Genomic DNA, 26,418 nt, shown 5'->3' on the forward strand with positions numbered 1-26,418 from the left:
GGTCCCCCGTAGTGTGCAACATAAAATGATTTTAAATGAAACTGGAATCCTGCAAAGTTATCCTTATTTTTACTAAATATACCTGGAATTTGATCACGTCTTTTTTTCTGTAACGGAAAACAATTACTTTTTTTGGGCTATCCTTATTACATAACGTCATGTATTTCGTTACACCCCAAGCCTGGTCATTTACATAGCTCTTGATCAAAGAAAGTATGAAAGGGCTGTATAGATTACCATTACACCATCCGCTGATCTGAAACCTACATGAAGGCCAGGAAAAACTCAAAACCCTCAGGATGAGAAAATGAATCAACTTTGAGAAGGGGCCGCTCAGGATGAACAGGCTGTAATGGATGTTGCAAGGGCATCAACAAACAATACACAAACATTATCAAAATGAAACATAGGTAATAAAAGAATCTTGAGCTATGCAGCAGGTTCTAGATGATGCTGTACATAAGATCCAAGTCCCTGATGGCTCTAAATGCATGCACCTTGCAACAACGGGATGTATCCTCAAGGACAATAAGACAAGAGTATGAGATCAACATATCTCATTAGCTATACATTCTAAAAAATAAAAGTGTTTTAAGACAGACTCAAACACGTCCACTGGGGTTTCAGATGGAGTCACAGAGGTCAGAGCATTCCACGGCACCGGTGCCCGACTGAAGAACGCTCTTGAACCTGCGGATTTCCTCTTGGCTCTTGGAATCACTAGTCGACCGGGGATTTCTGAGCAAAGGCTCCAAGTAGGAACATAGGGGAAAATTAAATCAGGAAGATATGAGGAGGCAAGTCTACGTAAAAATTTCTATAATCCCTACAGAACCCTAAAATCACTAGTTTTAATCACTAAAAACGAACAGGGAGCCAGTGGAGGTCAGCTAAAATCGGTTGAACCAACTTTCTTGTCCTAGTTAAAAGCCTTATTGTGGCATTTTGTAACAGCTGCAAACCGTTGATGCTAGACTTCAGGAGACAAGAGAGTAGTAAATTTTGGTGATTGAGACGGGAGGGCACAAATGCATGAAACATCAAGTAAAATTAACACATTAATACATTAATACATCGTTACTATCCTAATGATAAATAACCTGCATTAAAATCATGTATAATGCTCATCACGAAAAAAAACCCTGTAAAATAACATTCACAACCTTTTTATTTATGTACTTTTTATTCTTTTATTAGGTTTCTTTATTTGTTTGTTTTATGGAAGGCGTTTGTGCATAGTATATCTAAAGAGGCAAAGGGTGTGTTTTGAAAACACCAAAACACATGACAAAACATAAAGGAAGATAACAGCGGGTGTCATCCAATGGAACAATCTCGACTATAATTTTTTTTAGAAAACAATCTATCTCTGTATTTAAAAATGCCTGAAAGCCCAATTGTTAAATTAACATGTATAATGTTGAAAGAAGCCCTTCAATTCCGTTGTCACATATAGTGACAATACATTCATTCATACACAACAACAACCATTGTTTTATATTACATTTGATTAAGTTGAATAGCACGACTGATGTATTTTATTTAGTTTGATATAAAGCCACATCAAAATAATGTAGTAATTCCTGTCAACTGTTTAATTTTTTGTTCAAATTGAAATAATTTGTCATTTGTGGTCACTGTGGCGACCGGTAATTAATTTGATTCATCATCTATTTTGCTTTTATTTGGGATTTTTTTAAATGTATATGTGTGGTTGCTTGGCTCCCTAAACCCCAAGTGTCGTATGGGCACCATTTCCTTTGGTGTGTCTTGGGCAGCCTGGTGGTCCCCATTACTCTCCATGCCAATATGAATATATATATATATATATATATATATATATATGCACAATAACATTTTTTACAGAAAAAATGGGGTAATTCCTCCGGCACATCAGTGTATTATGGGATTACAAAGTGGCCATCAATGGAATTCTAAACAGAAATCGAGGAAATTAATTTCCTGCAATGACCAATGTTACCATTCGACGGCGCTGAAGGTCTGCTCTAAATCGTATTGCTGGGAGCTTTCGGGCTCTAGGCGCAGATCGCAACAATACGAATGAATTCCTCGAGATGGCAATGTAGGATTGCTTTGTCCCAGATAATTTGGCTAATCGGTTTCATTTGACACCGACACTCAATTCATTTAGTCTTTCCGCCAAAGCATCACCACAATTGAAGAAGCAGCACACATATTTCATCTTGCAGTATGTATATTTATTTTTAAAGCAACTTCTTTTTGTAAAATATAAATACAAATTAGGAGATATTTTTAATTACAAGGTTAAAACAGAACAAAATGAACACCCCAAAAACTTAGTTTTACTGCAGTAGCCTCACTGTTAGATCTGTACACAGGGTCTTTGCCAAAGGGTGAAGATCAGTATTACAATAAAACTTTATTATACAATCAACGCTGTAGCTACGCGTGTGTTAAATTACAGACAGGACAGGAAGCACGATCTCAACATTAAAAAAGGAAAACAAAATGACAACAAAATATACATCATGTGCTCCCTGTGAACTCAAATAACACATTCAACAGCACACATGCACAATGTGCTGCGCAAACTTGCCGCTTTAGTTTTAGAAAGGGGAAAAAACTGTACACAAAGACTCACATCAAGGCATATGTACATACATCTATTGATTTATATTTATTTATACATATATTAATTTATAAAAAATATGACCTTCAATTATTGAGAGTCAAGTGTATGGCTAAGCTAACACGGTTCAGGTCAGCCGACAGGTCCAACAGTCTCTTTGTACAGAACTCCAGGAAAAACAATTCAAAAAGGTAAGGAAGGTCAGTGCTTGGCGTGTGCCGGGTTGAGAATGAGGCCCACCTGGCCGGCTGCTTTAATCCTGTCCTTGAGTTTTTCCCTGGCCTGGTCCCAACGGTCGTCCAAGCACTCTAGCGTTGAGCCCAGCAGGGCGGCCAGTTCGGCGCTGTCCTCTATCAGGTCCAGCAGTTCCTTGCTGTCGGGCTGAAAGCCCTCCAGCTCCTCGGGGCAGGAAAAGAGCTGCGAAAGTGAAGCCTGCCGGTAGAACTCTGCCTCGGATACAGTCACAACCTCCATGTGGGGGAAGGCCTGCCTGAAGCCGCGGGCCGACATCCGCAGGCGGCGAAGCACATCCGATAGCAGGAGCCAGTTTCTAGGTCTGACAAAAGACAAACAGCGAAAATGGTCATGGATCCCAAATCAATACTTTTACAGAACAGTAATCTTATATTGTTATGGGAAAATGCTGGTTTTAAAACATGGTAAATGTTGCACACCAAAAGCTGTACAGTAGTTTCATTATTTGGAAATGTGACTGTGGCCCACCAGGGCTGAAGTTTTGCTGTGGCACAACACAGGCAGCCCTCAAGTACAGTGGTACCTTTACTTATAAATATAATTTGTTCTGGGAGTAGCTTCGTATTCTAAAAAATTCTTAAGTAGAACACATTTTGAATGTAAATGTGCTAATCTGTTTCAAGCCCCGCAAAAGTACTGTAGTATTTCATTTTAAGCGCTCGTCTTGGGATCAAAAGGTCGCAGGTTCGACTCCCAGCTCCTCCGGGTTATGTCGAAGTTTCCTTGGGCAAGACACCGATCCTAATGCCCCCGATAGCAGGTAGTTGCCTTGCCTCAGTTAGTGTGTAAAAGGGAAAAGTGTGAAGCACATTGTAAAGCGCTGTAAAAGGTCTTCATTGACTTGAAAAGCGCTATATAAATGCAGACCATTTACATTTACATGAATCTCACGGCGTTTCACTGATTTCTTGATATTCCAACAGGGAAAAAGCCTATGAGTACTAGAAATTGCAAGTATGACTTTTTTTTTATTTTTGAAGGAACCATTTCATTTTTTTATCCATCTAGTTATTTAAGTACATGAATAATTTGAATATAAATACAAAAATGTGCGGAATGCAATGTCCTTTACCAGACAAAGAGGCTTTGATCCTTTAACGTCGCTAAAGCAAAAAAAAAAAACCTAACGATTGATCAAGTTACATATTCATTCTTAATGTTTTATCTTTCAATCTTATTTTGTGTAGGGAGTTTTGAAAAAATTATATTTGAGAACAGTGCAATATTTTAATCAGACCTTCTTTTATGGAAAACCATATTTGGCACAACCTACTCCAGACCCTAGCTCTGGCGGCCCTTCAGTAAATTGAGTTTGAGACCCTAGGCTTAAATATTTATTAAACCATAATTCACAGTGTCAAACTAAATTTTTTAATTTTTAAAATAACATTTTGTCTGATTTTTTAACTCAAAATCTGAAAACATTTGCCATTTAGGCATTCTATTAAAAATCAAATTTTACTTTATTTTTTTGCAATTTTGGGGATAAACCTAAAAACGATTACCTCTCAAAGCCATCGGTAAAAATACAATTATAAAGGTCCATCGTTGAAAACATTGCACTTTCAATTTTCCCAAACGAGCACAATGCACGTAAACAACTTTGGAGGCGTAACACCAGTTGCCAGTGCTTGTAATAATAAACAAAATCTGAGTGACATCACAACCAGTCCAAGTGCTGCGTATAATCATTGACAGATAACAAGCCCTAAGTCAGCATATACAGTGCCTGTATACTTTACAGCCGCATAAATTATCTTAAAAAATATTTTAATAGATGTTCAAAAAGCGAATCTTGTAACGAAAAAAAAAAAACCATCTCCATGGAAATATATGTGCCAAATGGATTAGCTGCGTGCCGCACACAGTACTGCATTATTCCCAACACTTGAGAGTGGTAGGATGCTCACCCGTGAGAAACGGACACCTGGATGTTGTAGCACGGCAGCAAGGGTCTGTCAGAGAACTCAAACTCAAAGACTTCTTTCTTGTCGTCCTCGTCATCCTCGTCGGGGCCTGGCGGATCTGCCAGGATATCGAAAGCCCCGCCTTCCTCTGCAGACTCTGAAAGGCATAAGTGCAAGGTGAGCTGAGCATATCGCGGCCGATTCAAATTCACATTTTACGCGCAACACAGTATAGGAGAATAGCCAAGAGTTAATGTATCGGTTAAAAATACATTCCATATCTAAGGTCAATCATGTTAGTGCAGCTTATTAAGAACAGTTACCAGCACATACAGAAAAGCAAGAACGACATGTGTTTTTGTTGCATGTCAAGTCACGTTCATTTGTATAGCCCTTAATTACAAAAATGTCTCAAAGGACTGCACAGGATTACAATTACACCATCGCCTGATCTTAAACCAACATGCGGGCAAGGAAAAACTCAAAACCTCAGCGTGAGGAAAAAAAGAAACCCTGAGAAGGGGACTCACAAGTGGTAATCTCCCTTCCAGGATGACCAGGCTGGAATAGATTTTGCATTGAGTCACAGTACACAACTCAATAGCCAAACTTTGAGGCGTCAACTTTATTTTGTGATAATGTTTTTCATTTTTTTATTTTTTATTTTTTTGAGTCCAGCTTGAAAAACCGTAGCAGAGCTATCAACATTTAAAAAAGCAAGTTCCTTTTGTGACTAAGGGCTTTACAAATAAACATGACTTTGACCTGTTGCCCTTTGGTAGGCGCTACAGGTCGCCCAAAACAAGGAAAAACAGGCTATGATACAGCCTTTTCCCCAGGGCCACCACCACCCTAAACAAGCACACAAAACTGTGAAAGCTTATCTTGTGACTTTTTTTTTGCTGCTAAATGTAATTTCACAAAACTGAAATACATACCTTGTTATTTGTTTTAGTTTTTTTTTGGTTCCTGCTAAATGTTTTTGCACTTATTTTCATTGCATTATTGTTAAGATGCGCTATTCTTTTTCTTTCACAAATATTGCATTATGCACTATGATGTAATCCCTTTTTCTGCCTTTGATCCTGACAGTATTTCCTTTTTTTCCCCCTTAAAGTCTTTATTACATGTTTGCCTGGAGTTCCAGGTCCAATTTTGTTGCATACAATGTTTCACAACATTCATATCAAGGACAATAAAGACAATTTAATTCAATCCGCAAAAATTATGAAGCCCCGATTGACTGTAAAAATGGGTTTAACAAGTCTAAAGCCACAGACTTCCGTTACAAGTTCCTGTTCCTATTTGTCGAAGCAAAATGAGGTGCTTTTGGGTGATAAGCGCCAAATTGATCTTCAAGATAATAAAATCCATACCTCATATATTATCAGCTGTATCTGCAGTGGGCCATGCCAAACATGTGAAAACAAACTTTAGCTGCCTTGTTCTGTGGTGTCAAAAGTTGGGTGCTAACTCGTATTCGCAGAGAATTACTCTTGACTACAGTCAAGTAGCTTAAATTACCCTCCGTTTTTTGGGTTTTCCAAGCAGTATTTGGCCAAGGACCACAACCCACTGAAAACCAGTCATGGACCCACCGAAAACAAGTCAGGGACCCGTTTTTGGGTCACGACCCACAAGATGAGAAACACTGGAATCCACCCATGATTACATATATAATGCCTATGTATTGACAACTTAACATTGTACATTTTGGAAACTTATTCTTGATTAGGGCTTGCCAACCATTTTGAAGCTTGGAAATCCTTGTTTGTAACTGATTAGCTTGAAAGGCTTCAGTTTTATATTCATTTAAAAAAAAAAACATGTTATTACAAGTTTGTCACAATGTTATTAATAGGTTGTAAGGGTAAAAATAGACTTGGTCAACCAGTAAACATTTAGTCAGTTAGAAATCAAATTTCCCTAAAAAAATCACAATGACCAATCACATATTTTCAGAACCAGTATGTGGGCTTCTCAGGCAGTCTTAGGGGGCCTGCAGGCACCGATTTAGAGACTCATATTCTGAATACACATCGTTTTACTCTTGTTAAACATTATCAATCTTATCTTAACAATATTTTGAAAAGGCAAAGGCCCCGACCTACTGACAACAGGTCAGTGGCCCACTTTTGGGTCCCCACCCACCAGTTGAGAAACACTGCCTTAGAAAGCAGAAGTTTCGGGTTCGAGTCGGTACTCACAACCAGATAGCTTAAAAGGGATTTCCGTTATTGGCCTCATATGTTTGTTGCAATAGTGCCTCCCCCTTCATTCCCGCCCTCCCATTTTCTGCTTCGGTACAAAACTACAAGACTGGGAATGGGGGAAAAAGTGCTTTTGCATGCCGGTAGAAAGGGATCGCTTTTATAAGTACTCACCACAGACGGCGCTGCCGTAGAATTCCCAATAAACTTCGGGGTCGTCATCTGCGCGGCCCTGAAGGTCAGCAAAATAATCTATGGAGAGAAGAGGAGCATGTGACTCAGGAGCCCATGGGGACAGGCAACGAGGCAAACAATTGCCCTTGGAGACAAGAGCTGCGAATGGATAAACGGCAGTAAAAGAGGAGGAGAGGGGGGACGTGTTAGGGGGAGTGAGGAGCTGCGCGGGGGAGGCTAATGGTCAGGGGCCAACAGCGTCACCACGGGGGAAGGGAAGTGACTGTCTCTGCTGGGTTAAAGCTGGCTCAGTTGAGAGCGGGGATGCAGACGGCTGCCAGGAACAGGAACCGCGCGCAGTTTTTTTCTGGTGCGCGTCCGCACAAACGCACCGCACACACATCACAGGCGCACCACACACACAATTTTAACGCATGGCCTGAGCGCCGGGTGATCGCAGGCAGCCAAAGCCGAATGTGTGTTGCGCGTGTGCGCAGGCGTTCGCATGCGCGTGCACGCACACTGAGCGAATCAGAGTCGGGCTTTGTGCCAGCGCTGAGGCGTGCGGCATCTGGCGTGTGTTTGGAGGGATTAACGGCCTCCAGATGAGTGGGACCAGGTGGAGGGAGGGCGGCCATCGCTCGCTTGCTGTTTATGTTCTCTCTCTTTCTTTCTAGTTCTTTCTTCCTCATTCACTCTTCGCTCCGGTCTCTACCACGCTCTCTCCATGCCTTACTTGGCCTCTCTCTCCATCCTCCTCTCAAATTCTCTTTTCTTTCCCTCTTTCAATGTATTTCCTCTTTTCTCAATCACCTCCTTCTCTCTATCTCCCTTTCTCAATATCTCTCTTCCTCCCTCTCTCCATCTTTCTCAATTTCTCTCTCCCCTACCTCTCTCAAGTATTCTCCTATTCAACCCCTAACTCCCTTCTTTCAATCCCTCCCTCTTTCAAACAGTCTACCTTCCTCTCGCTCAATCACTCTTACTAGTCACTCTATCAAATCCCTCTATCCTATCCCTGTCTCCCCTCCCTCACTTCATCCCTCTCTCTTTTCCTGTCTCTCTTGATGTCTCTCTCCCTCTTTTACTCTTATTTAAAAAAAGTACTTGTAGGTTGAGAAATTTGCATTTATTTGACAGGAGCATCACCTATAGGGAGCTGACATATTTGTACGCCATCTTGCCGCTACGAGTACCAGGAACCTAAAATATCTCATGAAAGGCTGAGCCCAAAAAATGAAAAATTGTGCTTTTTGGTCACTTTGAGTCTCCATGGTTTATATTATTCGTTGTGCATTTTAGCTTTTGTTTTTGATTGCACTACACAATACAGTGACATCTAGTGGGCAAATAATACTCACTTTCCCTTTAATGTGTCACATTTGACGGGCCAGCAAAGCCACCACTACTTTTGATACGACCCTTTGCACCTTAATGCACGTTTCCCCTTTTGTAATTTTATCTCAATGAAATACATTTTTTATGAGTCTGTCCTGACATTATACACCGAGTCGCATTCTCTCAGTCTCAGATTACCTGGGAGAATCGTGCATGGGCCCCGACACGCACTACAAAAGCAAAAAGTCTCCAGGCCGGAGCGAAAGCCATTTCCTCTCGTACGCTGAGCAAACACGGTCGGCGTTGCTAAGTAACCGGATAGACCAGCTCGGAGGCAACAACACACACTCCAGCGGGCTCAAACTCCCTTGTCTAACAGGTGGTCTAGGGAAGGGGCTGTTGTGGGCGCCAGAGGGGAGAGATGGGCCGACTCTGGCTGACACGTCTGCTGACGACCGCGGGCGAGCATGGGGTGGAAAATGGAGAGCTGGGAGGGAATGGGGGTAAGCAGCGGGGGAGGATTTGAAAAACGGGCCTTGGAGCAACAGGTTGCACAAGAGGTCGAGGCACTGAAAGAGCTGCAAACGGGATGAGGGCCTTCGGGAAATGGCTGCTGCTGAGCAGCTGCTTCAACATTTGAACCCCTCATCACCTCCATGCCCCATCAAAAATTAAAATTAAAACCCTTGCCTACCTTTCAGCACTTTGTAACACAACGTTAAACCTTGGGCAACGGGTTGCTCAGGTAGCAACCAATCATTGATCATCTTAAAAAAAGAACTGTTGCAATTTCCTGACCAACAGTGATGTTATCTTTTGTCACCAAAGTAGCAAAATGGCGAGCAGGAAATGGATGAACACAGTTGCTTCTGAGCTTGTATTCCGCAAACACAGTATTAGCTAGAATTAGTTATTGTTGTAGGATTGTGATACATATGCTGAATCTCTCAGTAATGCAGTCAAGGCAAAGCCTCACCACTCATCATGGAAATATAAAGTTAAAAACATGTTAAATGGTTGTTTATTCTGTGTTTAAGAGTTTTATTATTTACAGTAACTTCACAATTTTGTGATTTTATTTTCCAAAAAAGGCAGAATTTTTACATTATGAATAATAATAATAAAATTAGTATGTAACGCATTACAGTTGCGGAGCATCTGGAGATGCAGAGTGAGGCATGCAAGTCTCATGCCTCATGCCAGAGGGCGATAGAGAGACCAAGGATACTGATTTGGCGCACACTTCAGCCCCAAACAAAATAATTAGTGATGGTATTTTCAAGCAAACAGCAAGTCCAGCTATCCAGTATTCTTCTATGATGCAGTTTTTATATTGGTGTGCCAATCAAACGAGGAAATAGATGAAGCTTCATTTTTTTTTTGCAAACCTGACTGTGTGTACTTAAAATGTCTTTGTGTCTTGCGACTCACAAATAAGATGTATTTACCCAAATTTCCACCCCGACCTTAACCTTTAAGACATACATACAAAGATGAATTGTGAAGATAAGTTTTGGGTTAACTTTTCACTCTTCATTGCAAACCTGGCTGCAACAAAAACATTTATAGCATAAGATAAGTTGAACAACTTTTTTTTTTTTTTTAGGTTTTCTAGGCTTTTGTGCCTTAAACCAGCGTTTCACAATCTTTTTTGAGCCAAGGCACGTACACTTTTAACTTTAAAAAATGTAAATTACGGCTTTAGTTCAAATTGTTATGACATGCTACTGTATAATGTGAACTTTTAATTAAAAATCATTCTTTTGGGTGGCTGTGGCCAAGGTGGTAGTACAGGTTATTATTTTGGTCAATAATTTAGTCTGGAGATGTTTATGCTGAAATGGACAAGATAAAAATCCACCAGCAGATAACTTTGACAGATTTGAAGCATTATTTTTCTATGTTTTCACTTGGTTCTCTGGTTCCACTCGATTTTGAACATGTTTTTATTGCTGAAGACAACACTTTCAGACTAAGAGACAACCACTGTGCAACATTAAATAAGCCGCCTACAGACTATTTATGAAAATGCTAAGGGGCGCAAGTGTTGCCATCCAACCTCCACAGCCTGCAACCGGCACTTAAGACTTTTCAGGCATAATCGTTCCATGTGATCTGACAAAAGTACCACTAAATGGAAACAGATACACAGTTGTACAAATACAATGCTTTACACTTGCAAAAAGCAGCAAGCAAACAAATGCTTACTGGTGAGGAAGCGCTCCATGATGTCACTATGGGTCATTTTGAGGAGGCCCCTGCCGGAGTATGTCGCCAAAGTGGGGTCAGCGCCGTAAGACAGCAAGATGCGCACCACGTCCAGGTGATCGTTTTCCACTGCGTCGTGAATGGGTCTAGTAACGCAAGATGCAATGGGTTAGATGCAATCACATAAAGCGACCAGCACAGTTGTTTTACATTTTAAAAAGCACTCAGTATAGCCAAACTTCTGAGTGTGGACATTAGCAAATTGAATTTGCCATCTCTGTTTGAAAAGATATAAAAATATACAATATGAATCAAAATAAATGAAAAAAAAAAACTGATATTGCACATAATAATGACCACTATGATCTGTTTTGCAACACAACATTGAATTTCGACTCTATTTTCATTTTTTTATTGATAGACCAAAATCAGACAATTGTACATGGTTTTGTTTTTCTCCCTGTTGCACAGAAACATTGATAATAAAAACTTATAATATTCAATATTCTCAATCTTCATAAAGAAGCAGCATCAGGAGATCAACATCATCCATTACCCATAAAACGAATGACATAGATCTACAACTCGTGGGAAATTGCTACATTCAGGACAGTTGTATTTTAATCATCGCATAGACTTGGTTTAATCCGATGACACCCGATGCTAGCGTGCAGCTAGCCAGAAGCTATCTAAATTGCTTTCTTACTCAGAAAGGGGAAGCTCTCCAATTTTGTTCTACTTTTGTCTCATGACAATAATAAAGAATTGCAGTTGAAAAAAAAGTTTTTATCTTTTGTTTGTCAAAATATGGTTGTTGTTTTGTTAGTCGAATACTCTCAGTCCGTAATGACATATCAAGGTAAGTTTGACCCTTGTTCCTACTAGGAACGTACGTCAATTGAGGAATCAAAAGTAAATAACAAAGCTCCCCAGAAGAGAGCGCCATTTTATTATGGTTCATGCATGTCATCGTGATAAACTACTCACAAGTAACTAAATTAGCACAGAAAATGCCCTTTTATTTTTAAATCCTAAAACGCATTGAAATTGCAATGCAAGTCTGAAAAATTGCAAATAGTTTTGTTCCAAAATCGAGCAGCCCCAGTACCTTGTGCCGTCTTGCGCGCTGCAGTTGATGTCGGCGCCGTAGTCCAGCAGATGTTGGACGATGCTGAGCCAGCCGCGGGCGCAAGCCTCGTGGAGAGCGCAGTAGCCAGCGTAGTCTCGGTGGTTCACCTCGCACACTCTGTTTTCCAGGCAGTAGAGCACCACCTCCTGCGAGGAGCCAACACAAGCACAACGCTTCAGAGCGGAAGGGAAAAACAACAGAGTCGTACAAAGACAGACGGCTTCCAGCATATAAAGTTTCCTCTGGCAGCCAAATTAGGGGAAGAGGGAGGATAGGGGAGGGAGGGAAAGGGAAACGAGCGTGTTCCTGCGCCGGACTAACATAAAACTCGCACACAAACGCTCCATAATGCTGCAGCTGGCGGCGAACGAGGCCAGGAGACCGAGTATGACTCAACGGCATGTCGCCTGCCAGATTCCGATGGCGTGCACGCGTGCGGAGACAGTCGCGGCGGGCCCGGGCAACGATCGTGGCGTAATGGAAGCGGAACAAAGAGATTTGATGGAAGCACTCAAGAGCTGGAAATGTTTTCTCTGGTCTGGGGGCCGCGACAGCGGGCATGCAGCAGAAAAATAGACGGGGCTGTTTTTTATTGGACCGCCGCGGTGTCTGCCGCTACTAAATGGAGGAAATGGCGAGGCGGCCGTGGAAGAAGGAGTGGGAGGGGGTGTTCTCTTCTGATAAGAGCGTCAGCGGAGATATGCAAAGCAAATAGAAGCCTGCTGCATTTATCGGGATTTTTCCAAATTAGGCTTTTAATTATGTCACCCACGCGCATTGGTTTATGCATATAAACGCAAATGCTTGGGCGCTGTCCTTCGAGCAGCCCACCGCCGAGACCAGCCTCCTGTGAACCTGGGGAATGACTCCAAACTTCCATTTCTATGCTAATTCTCGCCCTCCAGCTGCTCCAAGTGTTTATCTCGCTCGCTCCCCATTTGTGCGAAAGGGCGGCTGGAGGGACGGGAGGAGGTGGGTGTGTGGGGGCCGGCAGAGGTGTGGGGGTGCTTGACTGGCGGGGGGGAATGGAGCAGGCGGAAAGAGGGCCGCGGCGGTGAAGGCAACACCCCGACAGATGACAGATTAATGAGTCCGCAGATGAGATCTGCCGGGGCCGTCCGCTGGGCCGCAGCTGACAATAACAAGAGATGAAAGGGTGGGCTTGTCGTGGGTGGCGGTCCAAAATGTGTGTGCGCGCAAGTGCAATGATAAGACAGATTTGAGTGGACGAAGGAGGGAAGGAAAATGCAGTGATACCTCTGTACAAGCATATCTAAACATGATAATTTTATTATAATCGTTTTAATTGCAACAAAACTCGTGCTTGCTATAAAAAGGAAAATCCAGGTCACGAGCAGTCTCAGAGGCTACCACTAAAGACCGCTTAAGACTGCACAATGCTCGCGATTGCTCACTGCCTGCATCATCTCATCCAGTTTACTCATGCAAACTACTACAGGGAAAAAGATAAAAATTACAAATGTGTATGTTTATTTGAAATAACAGTAACTTTAGTTTTAAGTTTACAGTAAGTCCTTGCATATCATCAACAGTCTTCTGATCTCTGCCAACCTCCGCCAACTACCCCCCTCATAAGATTGCAAATCCTCCTTATTAGGCTAGGATAAACCTTAAAAAATACCGAGTGGCACCTATTTACTCACAGCAGACTATGTTGAATACAATATTAGCAATCTATACTGACGCTGCCGTGTGCTACCAGTGACTAAGGCAATCCAGGTTAGAGCCGAAATAGGCTTGGTCTTTGAGAAAAAAAATATAAATATTGTTGTACAGCATACAGATTTTGAAATGATTAAAAAATGTATCCAAGACGTATAAATTGACAAGTATGCGATCACTGTCACTCTTCTTTGCGAACTGTATTCCAACCCACTCGCTGCCCCCTTCCTGTCTTCATGGTAAGTGTTCATAATAATCTTGAATTTTTTCTGTAATATCACGATATTTTATTACTGCAACTTTTAGTTTTCCATTTTTTTGAATGGTTTGAATGATCAAGAAGCTGTTTATAACTATTTAGTGTTCACTTTGTTGCTTTTGGGAGGTCTGGAAGGGGCCATTCAGTTTTTAATGATTTCATGTCGGGAAAAATTGCTCTTACACGAGCAATTCGAGCTACGAGCGCAATCCTGGAACGAATTAAGCTTATATGAAAAGGTACCAAAAAGTGAACAAGTCTGTTCAAGTAGTGTGAGCGTGAGGGATAGTATTTGAGCGTGGGGGTGAGCTAGAGCAATGCACCAACTGGTTTTCGCCCTCTGCCAAAATTCCGTTTGCCTGCTGGAAAGAGATTCAGGAGCGCTGCGCCGAAGTTCCCCCCTGGGGATTCCACGTGTATGCATGCTAACGACGACAGTGTTGATAAGAGTCTCGCTTGTGTGTATTTACGTGTACGTGCTGCTGATGAGCGTGCATGAGTGTGTGTGGTTGCAGAGGAGATGTAGCGCTAAACCTCTGGAGCCGTGTTTAATATCGCTGGGAGAGAGCGAGGAGCTTAGCACGAGAGCCCCGGCTTCCCGCCAGATACACGCACACACACGTCTCGGCAGTATAATGAGGTGCGCATACGCACACACATCCCTTCCTAGCAGCCCTTCCTCCGCCTCCTCAGCCGCCGCTTTCCCTTCGTCCTCTAATCTCCCTCTCTAGAATGCTTCCCTGCGCTCTCCTGCAATCAATGCATCACTCAGACATTTAACCCATTGTAGCGCGGCCCCGCTACGCGCCGCGCATACAAGCTGATGATTTCGTGTGCGTGATCTTTTGACGACACCAGGGTTGCAAGGCCACATGCCAGGAACGCCTGGTTTTTGCTAATAAAGTCGGGAATGGATAATCGTCTCTCCCCAGGAGAATACAGACTTGCAATTGAAAACAGCCAGTGTAGGCGTACGGGCGTAATCAGTCCGTTTTTGCGGGTGAAAAAAGACAACAACCTCCCAAAATCAAAGCATTTTAAAAACTAGCTTTCCTTTAATAAAGAACAGGATAGGCCTGAATGTGATGAAAAATCTTAGGTTAAAAAAAGAAAAACAAAAACAAAAGGAAAACACAGCCGACAAAACAAAAATGTGAACAACGCAGCGTCAGAAAGACTCCAATGCCTTGAAATGTTTCAGTCCATTTGATTTCTGGCACCGAGCCATTCTCTCCTCTTTTACTCGGCTAGTGTCACTTTCAGCATAGCGGCGGAACCAGTAGAGGCTCCGGTGCATTACAGTGAAAGTATATTATACAGTAATTATATGTTGAAAAACTACTTTACCACCTATTACCACGAGTTTATCATCAACAGATAATAGTCCTCATTTCAGTGGTATTGAATTGAATGCAACAATGATCAACCTTGGTTAATAGATGCATGAGTGTGTAAGATATATGTGTGGTCAACACTGAAAAGTTATTGACATGTTTACAACCCTCAAGGTCAGGTAATACAGTTTAATCCGTAAATGGTAGATTGGAATTCAAGAGTTGAATAGAATCGCATCATTGTCTGATAAGTTCCATGGTTCTTCTTTGTGTGTGTGTACATTTGTGTACTAAAATGTGTATGAAATAAATGAGTACAAACTGGGCATGGCGTAGTAATAGTGTTTCTGCGAACCACCTGAAAATTCTGAAACTAAAATTGCCCCTGGATGGGAGTAACGCGTTACAAAGGAACGCAATTACTTTTCTCTGTAACGAGTACTATCATGTACTATTAGTTTTCATAAATCAATTGTCGTTACAACATAGTGGGCAGGGTTGGGGAGTGATGGAATACATGTAACAGCATTACATGATTAGGATCCCCCAAAATTCAATTGTATTCCATTACAGTTACAAAAAAAGGACATAATCAAATAACAGGTATATTTAGTTAAAGATTACTTTGTAGATTACAATTTTATTCAAAAGTATATTTAGATATACATAATGCGCCGATAGACGAATTGTGTCATAATATCAATCAGTTAATATGCATGTAATTGGTTGTGTGTCACAAGCAGCGCATGGAAGGCAGCATGTCGGGAGAGGGCGTGGCTTATACGGGATCAACAAAATCAATAGGGCAAACGTGAGCATTAAATTTATTGAAAAAGTGTGCTGAATTTTGGTCTTATTTGTAAAATTATTTTTGCAATTAACCATGCCTGGAAAAAAACCATTACCCAGAAATAAAGAAAGGAAATCTTAAATTGGTTTGAAGACAAAAGACAAAATGTACATGGAGTGTCTCGGTTGTGTTCGTTTATATGCTCTCAAGATTACAAAGCACAAAAATTATGAAAAAGGTTCACTGCTTCCACAGCTTGGTTTACTTGTTTTCTTCTTTTTCTCTTATTATGTGCCTATTCTTAAGCATTCAACGTGAATTTATACAGTAAGTTGTAGCTGGATAGTGATTTTCGGAGTAACGTGCCAGTTTTGGGTGTCAGTAATTTGGGGGGTAAAGCAATTACTTTTTAAATTAGGTAACTAGTAACTGGTAACAGGTAATTGGGTAAAAAAATTACCTTACAGTAACACACCCAGCACAGATAATAGCGCCTAAAAATTAACTATGATAAAACAGACAACAAAACAACAAACACAAAAAAACAGACGGACGTCTGCATCTGTTAACGCAGACCTGGGCACTCCGGTCCTGGAGGGCCGTATGTTCTGCATGATTTTTGAGGTTTCTCTGACCCAATACAGGTGATTCCAATCACCAGTATTGTTAACGAGCACTTGCTAGCTTGCTAACGAGGTTATAATTTGTATCACCTGAGTTAAAGAAGAGCAAACTTCAAAATCTGGCAGGACATATGGCCCTCCAGGACCGGAGTGCCCCGGTCTGTGTTAACGTGACAAGACATGGACTGACAGGCCAACAAGCTAGCGGCTACTGTGCAACAATCCTAATGAGCAGGGACGCTACTAAGCTCATTATTTCAAAGGACCCTCAGCGTCATGTGTTAGCACCTGCGCATAACCTCCTCTTACATCATTGACTAATGCTGCTTTTAGAAGCTTTCTGGGAAGTACGACATATCCAGTCTTGGAGTGTACGAGTCAAAGAATCTGATGAAAATGGAGAGTATTTACGCAACTCGCAACTTCAATAAAAAGGGTTAAGAGGCAGCAGTAAAATTGTTCCTTTTTGGGAGCCTTAATATTTTGCATTTGAAAGTTAAAAGTGGCACTAGAGTACTTTGGAATACAGAACTCAAGTAGGGAAGCTCAATTAAACACTTTGCTACCATTTTCATGAAAAATTGTGGCCAAGGAAAGTTCGAAAATAATAATTGTTATAAGAACCACCCTGCTATTAGTGTTCAATGACAGAACTATTTATTTTGCTTTTTTTTTTTTTTTTTTTTTTAGAAAAAGAAGGCCTATTAATGGCTGAGGGAAACCATGCTGTTATCTTACTGATGATTAGTGAGTAAATTTAGTATGCCCTGGGTTGCAAACACATATATGTCATGGTGAGGCTGTAAAAATGTGGATGAACCCAAAACTAAGGAAAGACAATTTCTAGCAAGTTTCAGACGGGATACATTTTTATGTGGCTATAATTGGCCCAAAATCCAGTGAAGATCGTAAGACGGCAACTGATAAACTAAGTCATAATGATAGACAAGGTCAAGGACATCTTAAAATGTTTTGAGTTAAGAAAGTCTTTTTTTGAAAGGGGTACAACAATTACTTAGTTTGATATCCATAAACCTTGGTTGTGTTAAAGACATAAAGCAAGAAACTTGCAATATTCAACGTTTTAATCGCATACAAGCATATTACATTTGTTTTATATTTTGAGTGATTTCGTTCAAGCGTAACGCAAATGTCACAATTGGTAATGGTTATTGCCTTTCTCACAGCTTCATCAATTGCTGACCTTGCCTTCAGATTCTAGAATATTCCATCTTTTTACCATCCTGATGATTTTTTTTCTGATCTGAAACCATTAGTGCTTTGAACCAATCTAAAAGCAATACTGTTTTGGGTGTTGTATACTGCTGTGACAAAAACAAAATGTGCTGAGGCTGCGGGGAAACCACCAAATTGGGTGACAGAGCTGGATGAAAGCTTTAATTTGTTCTCAAATAGTTACATAATTTCATTTGGGCAAAGGAAACTCTGGGCTTTTTAACCCAAACACAATATGGACACCACAATGCTCAAACGTATTTAAAGGATATATAGAAGATTTTATGAATAATATTTTTTGGAGCTTTTTGGCCATTTTAAATGAGAATTCCTCACTAAAACACAATCCACATCATGTTTTGCTCCTATTACGATTCCAGCACATTCTTTTGCCCCAACAAGCACCCCTTCCAATTATGTGAAAACTGCTAAAACAAGAGTACTACAGGTTACAACGTTGGGACCGTTCACTGTAAACTTGTTCATTCAGTCATAGTTGTGTGAATAATAAAACTAGAGTGAAAGAGCTCGTTTTAAAAAATGTAATTATAAAGAAGCATTAAGACAATAACTTATCATTGGGACAGCAGAGCGTTTTTATCAAATATTTGAAAGTACTGCCTGCAAAAGTGTGGTTTTAATCAAAGGAGCATCTAACTTCCGGGAGGGAATCGTATCCAGCAAAATAACAGAGAAAACGTATCGCTATTGCGTGAAATGTTGGATTAAATTAATCATATTAAAGCCTGTATTTGAGTGTGAAAGGATTTAAAATCCAAAGACACATGTCCTTTAAGTACTACTGAATTTCCTGCCTGGTGAGAGCAGATAAAATTTAAGGAGTCCCTGATTGATAATTTGTATGAAGTTTTTAAATGATTCACTTTATCATTAGGGCTCTAGTGATGCTATCAGATTATTGCCTCTCAGTAAAGACAAGTGTCCAACCTCAGATTCGGGGAAGTTTTCAGTTTAACAGTTATAGAGCATGGCAACATCTAGTTTCAAACATCCTTAGAAAGTTTGGTTCATCGGTGAGACAATTTTAGGCTGGGTTGGAGGGCGCCAACTCTAGGAACTCTGTCCGAAGGCCGATGTCTAGTCTTGACATTGGTAAGGATCGTCATTTTACTAAATTATGCCATAATACTGGGGGGACAAAACAATGATTGCTCAATATCAGTGAGGACACGTCCCATCAATCCATGCCAAAACTGGGCCATTGACGGTCTATTCAGCAAACAGTCCAAATTACCACGATTCCCCAGTTTTGCCGATAACAGTAGAAATGCACCAGGTATACAAAATGCAACCCAGCATCTTTTGACTCGAGGAGAGAAAACCAGACATGATTTATGTGGGGGGAATAAATGACAGATTGCACCTTTATCCTAGCTCTCGGGCCTGGTGGGGCACGTTTGGGGGCGAGGGGTGTGTAGGTTGAAGAGCGGTATGAAGACATCCGTAGCATCGCTGCTCATTACCATTTCAAATGCTCCGCCAGTGAGCGAGCGTAGCCAGACGAGAGAAGAGCGAGCGAATAGAAAGGCGAGCGAGAGAAGGAAAGAAGCGAGCGAGTGGGCTTTCATGTGCGCCGGCACGAAGCAGCAAACTAAACGAACATGAATATATGCGCGGTGTCGCCAAGGCATCAGGAGATTGTGCACGTCTCTTGAAATGACGTGTGTGTGTGTGTGTGTGCATGTGCACATACTGCTCCTTCATGTGTGTGCGCCTAAAATTATTACCGGAAATTCCATACTATAAAGTCGTATTTCCACCATAACTGGTCTTTTATTGTATACTTTTTCTTATATAAGGCGCACAGAACTATAAGACGCATGGAATAAAATTAGAGTCTATTGTAGTTATTCATGTGTAACCGTGGCATATCTTACGATATATATTTAAGAGTGCCGAAACCTAAACACAAGACCACAGATGACGTATGAAAAGCCCTTCAATATTATTTTTGTTGTCAGACTTTTTACTGTCAGAAACGAATGTTCGAGAATGGCGAAAATAAAGTCGTCTTGATAGATATAAAAGCAAAAAAGCATGACAAGGGAAACAACTCTGGTGCTTTTGTTAAAGAATCGGACTTTGCATTTTAATCTTCCAGGATGACTCTGTGTTCTTCGTCTGGCACCAAGCGTAAAAAAAAATGTAATCATGAGATGCAATTCAATGCCTTTTCATGTGTCACCTGTATCACTGGTGGGCTAGTGATTGGGTTTTGGTGCTCTCACCACCGTGACCCAAGTTTAACGCACCTGCACACAATGTTTTGTGATTTGGGTCAGCAATGTTATTGAATTGATTAATAATTGCACAAATACTATATTCTACCGTAAAACCTTGTGAAGTAGCACAAAAGAAAAAATAATTTATGAATTTCCGATTGTATCCACCTGAATTTTGCGGTATAAAAGACGCATCTGATTATAAGGCACACTTATACATTTCTGGCCATTTTGAGGTTTTTAATAGTAGCTTATGGTACAGGAAATACGGTAGGATTTGCATGTGCAGGTGTGTGTGCGATAGTGTTTTTTTCCCTCCTCATTTATTTTATAACCTCATGCAGCCTGTTCAGAAGAGCATGACTGTAAGTGTGCTTATTAGGTCATACGTGGTGCTGCTTCGTGTGTCACACTAATCTGGAATGGTGAGGTCTGTGTGTTGTCTAAAAGGCCCTTAAAGGGGGGTACCTCTTTATACAAGCACCTCTAAACACAACATTTTCATTATACGATTTTTTTCTGGCATACGACGGAAAACCCAGGTCACGAGCACTCCCAAAGGCTACCATTAGAGACCGCTCATCGCCAACAACAGCTAGCCCCAGTTTGCGCATGCAAACTATTCTACAAACTACTCTTCAACAGTCCCTAGATCTTACACCTGTCAACCTGCGCCAATTGATCCCTGTATTTACGGTTTTAATTCCCCCTTTTCAGTGATATTAGACCTTGCAACACAGAACCCATTTACTCACAGCAAGACAGACTATGCAGAATACTGCGACAATATTAGCAACCAACGATGACGTTGTCGTCCGCTATCAGTGACCAAGATGATTTGGAATAGACACTAAATGGGTAAAATAAAATTGGTCTATCAAAAAATAAAGACTTTTTTTTTGTTTTCTGTAACCCCCCGCCCCCATTCCTCTGCACCAAGCAAACACGTTAAGGCGACTGCGGTTTGTTGTTTGAGGTGTCCTTTAAAAGTTGAAAGGTTTTTTTTTTCTATTAAGAATGTGTTCATGATTCCCAACTGAGTTCAAAGAGCCATTATATTTTTTTCATTGAGTGCTTTTATCTTACATTTCTCAGAGCTATTTGGGGTGGAACACATCAAGTTTGAGGAAATGGGCTGGGGGAGTGCTGGAGAGTGACATCATGCTGGTCGCCGCAGGTTTTTTTGTCAGTTTAGCATGAAAATGGTGACAATAAGGGCAGCACGGCGGCGCAGTGGTTAGCGCTTGTGCGGCACAGTTCATGTCATGGGAACCTGTCGTGGGTTCAAATCCAGCTCCAGACTTTCTGTGCGGAGTTTGTATGTTCTCCCCGTGCTTGCGTGGGTTTCCTCCGGGCACTCCGGTTTCCTCCCACATTCCAAAGACATGCATTTCAGGTGAATTGGCCGGTCCAAATTGTCCCTAGGTGTGAATGAGCGAATGAGTTGTCTGTCCCTGTGTGCCCTGCGATTGGCTGGCAACCAGTTCAGGGTGTCCCCTGCCCACTGCCCGAGGATTGCTGGGATGGGCTCCAGCCCCCCCGCGACCCTACTGAGGATAAGCGGTACGGCTAATGAGATGAGATGAGATGGTGACAATAAGGAGTATAGTATTAGTATAGCATAGTATAGTCCATATGCCAGTGCACACCGCAAGGAAGATGAAAAAAAGGAGTTTATTCTAGCTCGTAGAAGAAATGCACGTAATTGCATGCACATCATGAAAGAGCTAACTTAGGCTGCGGTCATGACACTAAGCCAGGAGATGGCGGCAGAGAGCAAGACATTTCCAAATTTCGTATAGTCCCTTTAAGGCATCTTTCTCCATGGTAAGTGCTCATTATAAACTCAAATTTTAGTTAATTAACATCATCCTATTGCACTTATTACTGTATTTTATGCTTTATCACTATTCAAATGTGTTTTAGTTATCAGAAAGATGTGTTTTTAGCAACGTGGGTTCACTTAGATGCTATTAGGAGGACGGGAACGGACCAGTTAGTTTTTTATTTCAAATTTGCTTGTTACATGAGCTATTCGAGTTACGATCGCATAATTGGAACGATTTAAGCTTGTATGAAGAGGTACCACTGTATCTTGCTGCTTGTGTGTGATAAGCCCGGAGCTTGTGGCACCAAACACCAGTACGGGACAAGCACCGAGCATCTACAGGCTTGCATGCTCGTGCTTTTGTGTGTTTGTGTGTATGTGTGTGAGGCACGATGCATAAATTTGTGTGCGCATCCGTTTCGTGCATGAGTGCGTGTGGGGGCCCCAGGGGTCTGCCCCAGGCTTATCACACGCAGGCAGTGAGACGCGCTTCCTGAGAGGCGGCGAGAGAAAGAGGGAGGGAAGTTAAAAAAAAAAAGGGGGGGGGGGTGTTTGCGCAGCGGCCAGTGCCTTGTTTGTGTAGTCTCAGGTTTTTTCCACCCCCTCTCGACACGCAGGAAGAGAAAAAAAATGCAAAAGGGGATGCGAGGGTTGGGGGATTGAAGGGGGGAGATTCAGTGGAAAAAAAGAAGCAGGAGGGGAATAAAACGTTTGAGAGAGACACATAAATCACAGAGACGAGCCAGCTTTTCTGCCGCACGGCTGACTGCGCCCCGCTCGCCGCGTTTGTGTGAGAGCGAGGAAGGAAGGAGGAACAGCCAACGCTGCCGCTGCTGCTGCCGCTGCTGCTGCCGCCGCTAACCGCAGTCACCACGGCACATTAGAGGGCCATTAGAACGCCATTATACTCCCAGCGCTTACCTCTCATTCACACTCTCCGCCGCCCGCTCTGACTCACACACATCATGACGCACAAACGCCTAATCATCATAAATGCGTGACTGAATGTGCGTGTGACCATAAAGCAAGCGGCTAATGAGCAACGCACACACCTACTTACTGTTTGGTAAAGATGCCTCTGCTGGTGATTAAAGAAATTGAACACGCAAGAGGTTCGCAAGAAAAGCGCCCAGGCCCGTGATTCTTAAATTGAACCAAAATTTAAGGAAATATGTTTTTTGCATAAAATCTATATACATAAATATTGCATCGGTATATTTTCAGAGATAGTGCATTTGGGAGACAGCATGTGGCACATTGGAAGAGTGGTTAGCGCGTCAGCCCCACTGTTCACAGGTTCGGGGTTCAATTCCAGCGACCAGCCTCCCGTGCAGAGTTTGCATGTTCTCCCCGTGTGCGTGGGACCGTGCACTCTAGTTTCCTCCCATATTTCTAACGCATCCATGTCAGGTTGATTGAAGTGTCCAAAATTGTCTCTTGGTGTAAATGAGCAAGTGAATCGTCTGTCTCCATGTGCCCCGTGATTGGATGGCAGCTAGTTCAGGGTGTCCCCTGCCCGAAGATGGCACGCCCAAGACCCTAATGAAAATAAGCGGTGCCAAAACGGATAGAAGACAGCATATGTCTTGTCTTTGTCATCCTGAGCTGTGGTTAACGGATCAACATACACACGTTGAGTAGCAAGGCTAACCAGGCACCAAAAAACGCTTCGTTGATTAACCCAAACCCGTCCGGGAATAAACTGGAGGACATGGCGAAACTTGCGGTAGCGCCAGGTGAGCTGGCCAAACAACAAATAGTGGGTATCCAACGAGCACCAACCGGGAGCAAAGAAAATGGGAAAGCTCTCGGCAGCCGTACAAAATTACATGAAGAGTGACATACGCGGCAAAAAAAAATTAAAAGCCTAATCGCCTACCTCCAAGCAGGAATGAGTGGTATGCAGTCTCTGTACACTACAATTGCAGTCTGTTTCAGAGCTGGCCTCATATGGTGTGTTAATGGGATTGGCAGTTTTGAACGTGCTGTTTTCCTTAATGACGTCACAGCTCTACTGCAATCAATTTGCATAATTGTGGGAAGGAACACTACACGTTCTGAGCCTAATTAAAAACAAATATATATATCTCTTTAAAGAAATTGCACATGCGAAAGTTTCGCATAGGAAGCGCACAGGCGGATGAGTAAGGGGACACACAGCGCAGCTGAGGAGGCATTAAACTGCCAGATCGATAAATCAATTGGGAAGATCCATCAAGAGGAGCAGTGCACAAAGGACAGAGGAGGAGGAGAGACAAAGGTCCATCCGGCTTTAATTAAAAGGCAACGTGTAGACGGCACCTTTGCTCAATTCGCATCAAGCGCTCACAAGGCCACCTAGTACTTTCGATTGGAAAGACTTGGTTCATTTCAAGATAGGCCCTAATGATGCTAGCTGTGTTAACTATGTTAAAAATGTAACATCGTGCAGGGTTTTAGGTGGCCGATTCAGTCAATGAAAAGATCCCAGAGGTAGTTTTTTTGTAACACGCCAATCAAAAAAAAATTAGTAAGAATGAGTTCAAGTAACTTTTATTATTCAAATGGATTCATCATGTCTTGAAGAAACTGATGTCAAATGGAGAGCAGTACTTGGCTAAAACCATCAGACATACTGTTGACACAAATCAGTCTTTTTTGGAGCTGCTTATCATAAGACAAAAATAACATTTTAATAAAAGGTTCATTACCATATTTGCAAACACTACCGCTTTATTTAAAAGCGCCTACCGATTTTTAAATTTTGTTGCCACTTTTTAAAATTGATGAACACCAAAAATTCTTGACTCCAGAATAGTATTTTATTCAATGGCTGCTTTATTTTGAAGCGAGACTCATGCTGCATTCCAGATAAGTGGGATGTTGGGTTTTCCAACCTCCGACCAGGAGAGAGGATATGTACCCCTACTTTGCGACTAGGACCTCTGACTTCAAGTGTTATTTTAAATAATATTTTCCTGGCAAGAGGTTGGAAAACCCGACTTTCCACGCTTTTGAGTCGTATCTGGTACAATCCCGAGTGTGATAGTTTAGATTTTCCAATTTTATGGAATGCAGCATAGGTTTTTATGGGTGAATATACAAATCATAATAGTATTAGATTTCTGTGTTGGTGAAGGTTTGTCACTTCTGGTTTTAAACAAGCAGGTTTTTGTTTTTCGTTTTTTCCACTCTGGAGACTGAGATTGTGTTTTGCGTGTCAACTAGAGTGCGTGATAATATCTACCACTTTTCAATGTAAACAATAATTTGCATGTAAGCATTACACCATTCCATGTGGGCTGCCGGGACATTCAACAAAGTGACAAATTTAGTTCCTTGGTTACAAGTCCATGCCTGACAAATAGGCCCCTTTTAGATTTCTGGGGGAAACCCTGCATTACATCATCTTTGAGCTTATTTTGAGCTTCTTTTTGGTGCTACCGTCCACAGTAACTCAGCTATTTTAGGACATTTTAAAGAGTGTCACCGCCATAAAAAATGTGAGTGTGGTACCGCAGAACTGGAACTAGTTAATGAACTCTGGAAGAGTTTAATTAATCAAGCAGCCAGACCACGCTTGCACGTTGATGTGAGGTGAATCGCAAAACCCAAGCTCATCGTTTTAATATCTGGGCTGGACGTTGTTTTTTTTCACCCTTTTGTTATACAAGTTTGGAATTTGATCAGATTTAATAAGAGCAAATCTGTGTCGTATGGGAGACACCAAAGCTGCCAAAGCTGATGAGGGGGCTTTTGCATTTAACACCACCTGGCGCCACGCTCTTAGGTGGGAAAACCGGTCCATCCAAAAGCTTCAGGAGTGATGGAAGATTCATGTCTTGCACTGTGCAGTTAGACGACTGCCAGAAAATGGCACAGCGGGAAATAAAAGAAGTCCGGAGGCACGAGGAGGAAAGCCAGAGAGTGGCAGCGAGCATCTCCGCTCTTCTCCGTATAATGATTCAGACGATGCCGTTTGTGCAAGAGCGCCCGAGTGTGTATGTGGAAGCCTGCGTCCGCGTGCGTGTCACACTTCGCCTCACGGAAAATTAATGAGATGTGAGAGCGGAGCGAGGCGAGAGAAGGGGGGAGGTGGTAGCGTGTGTGTGTGTATGTGTGCGCTTGCGGCGTGCCAACGACAATCTGAGTCACAAAGAGAGGAAGAGAAAGAGCGCGAGGGGAACGAAGGGAGGCAAGCGATATCAGAGAGGAAGAGGGACAAGCAAAAGAGAGACTGAGACAAAGGGTTAGATAGAGAGCAACGCAGACAGGTAGAAAGACTAGAAACAGACAAGGAGACAGAGAAGGACAGAGACTCAGACACAGGCCAAAAGATAGACACACAGAGAGAAACAAAGATGGAGTGAGAGAAAATGAAAAATGAGAGAGACAGAGAGAGAGAGAGAAAGAGAAACAGACAGCAAAACTGAGAAAGAGTGAAATAAATAAGCTGGAAAACTGAAAAAGCGATAGGGGAGAGAGAGAAAGATGGCAAGAAGAAAGCCTGGACTCCAGTAAGAATAAGAAAATAAACAGAGGAACACAGGAAGGAAAAAGAGGACGGCCACAAGGAGAAAGGCAATTTTGAAAATAGCGGTGGAGAAGAGT

At 41.9% G+C, this 26,418-nt stretch overlaps 1 protein-coding gene across 3 annotated transcripts in view; it reads right to left on the reverse strand.

Moving 5' to 3' along the window:
• Positions 1-2,197: 2,197 nt before the first annotated feature.
• The window catches only part of bcor (BCL6 corepressor), a 65,375-nt gene continuing 41,154 nt past the window's right edge, over positions 2,198-26,418 (reverse strand). For 2 of the 3 annotated variants that reach the window (XM_088352832.1, XM_088352833.1), the window contains 5 exons: positions 11,812-11,978; positions 10,704-10,849; positions 7,158-7,235; positions 4,777-4,930; positions 2,198-3,167 (listed from right to left, as the gene is read on the reverse strand). In XM_088352832.1, coding sequence (XP_088208958.1) covers positions 2,813-3,167; positions 4,777-4,930; positions 7,158-7,235; positions 10,704-10,849; positions 11,812-11,978 — 900 coding nt within the window. In that variant the 3' untranslated portion in view covers positions 2,198-2,812. The remainder of the gene's footprint in view (positions 3,168-4,776; positions 4,931-7,157; positions 7,236-10,703; positions 10,850-11,811; positions 11,979-26,418) is intronic. The other variant, XM_088352834.1, reaches the window with a different exon arrangement.

The sequence above is a fragment of the Urocampus carinirostris genome, chromosome 14 (genome assembly GCF_059441175.1).
Source record: "Urocampus carinirostris isolate Australia breed hairy pipefish chromosome 14, RoL_Ucar_1.0, whole genome shotgun sequence".
NCBI classification, from domain to species: domain Eukaryota; kingdom Metazoa; phylum Chordata; class Actinopteri; order Syngnathiformes; family Syngnathidae; genus Urocampus; species Urocampus carinirostris.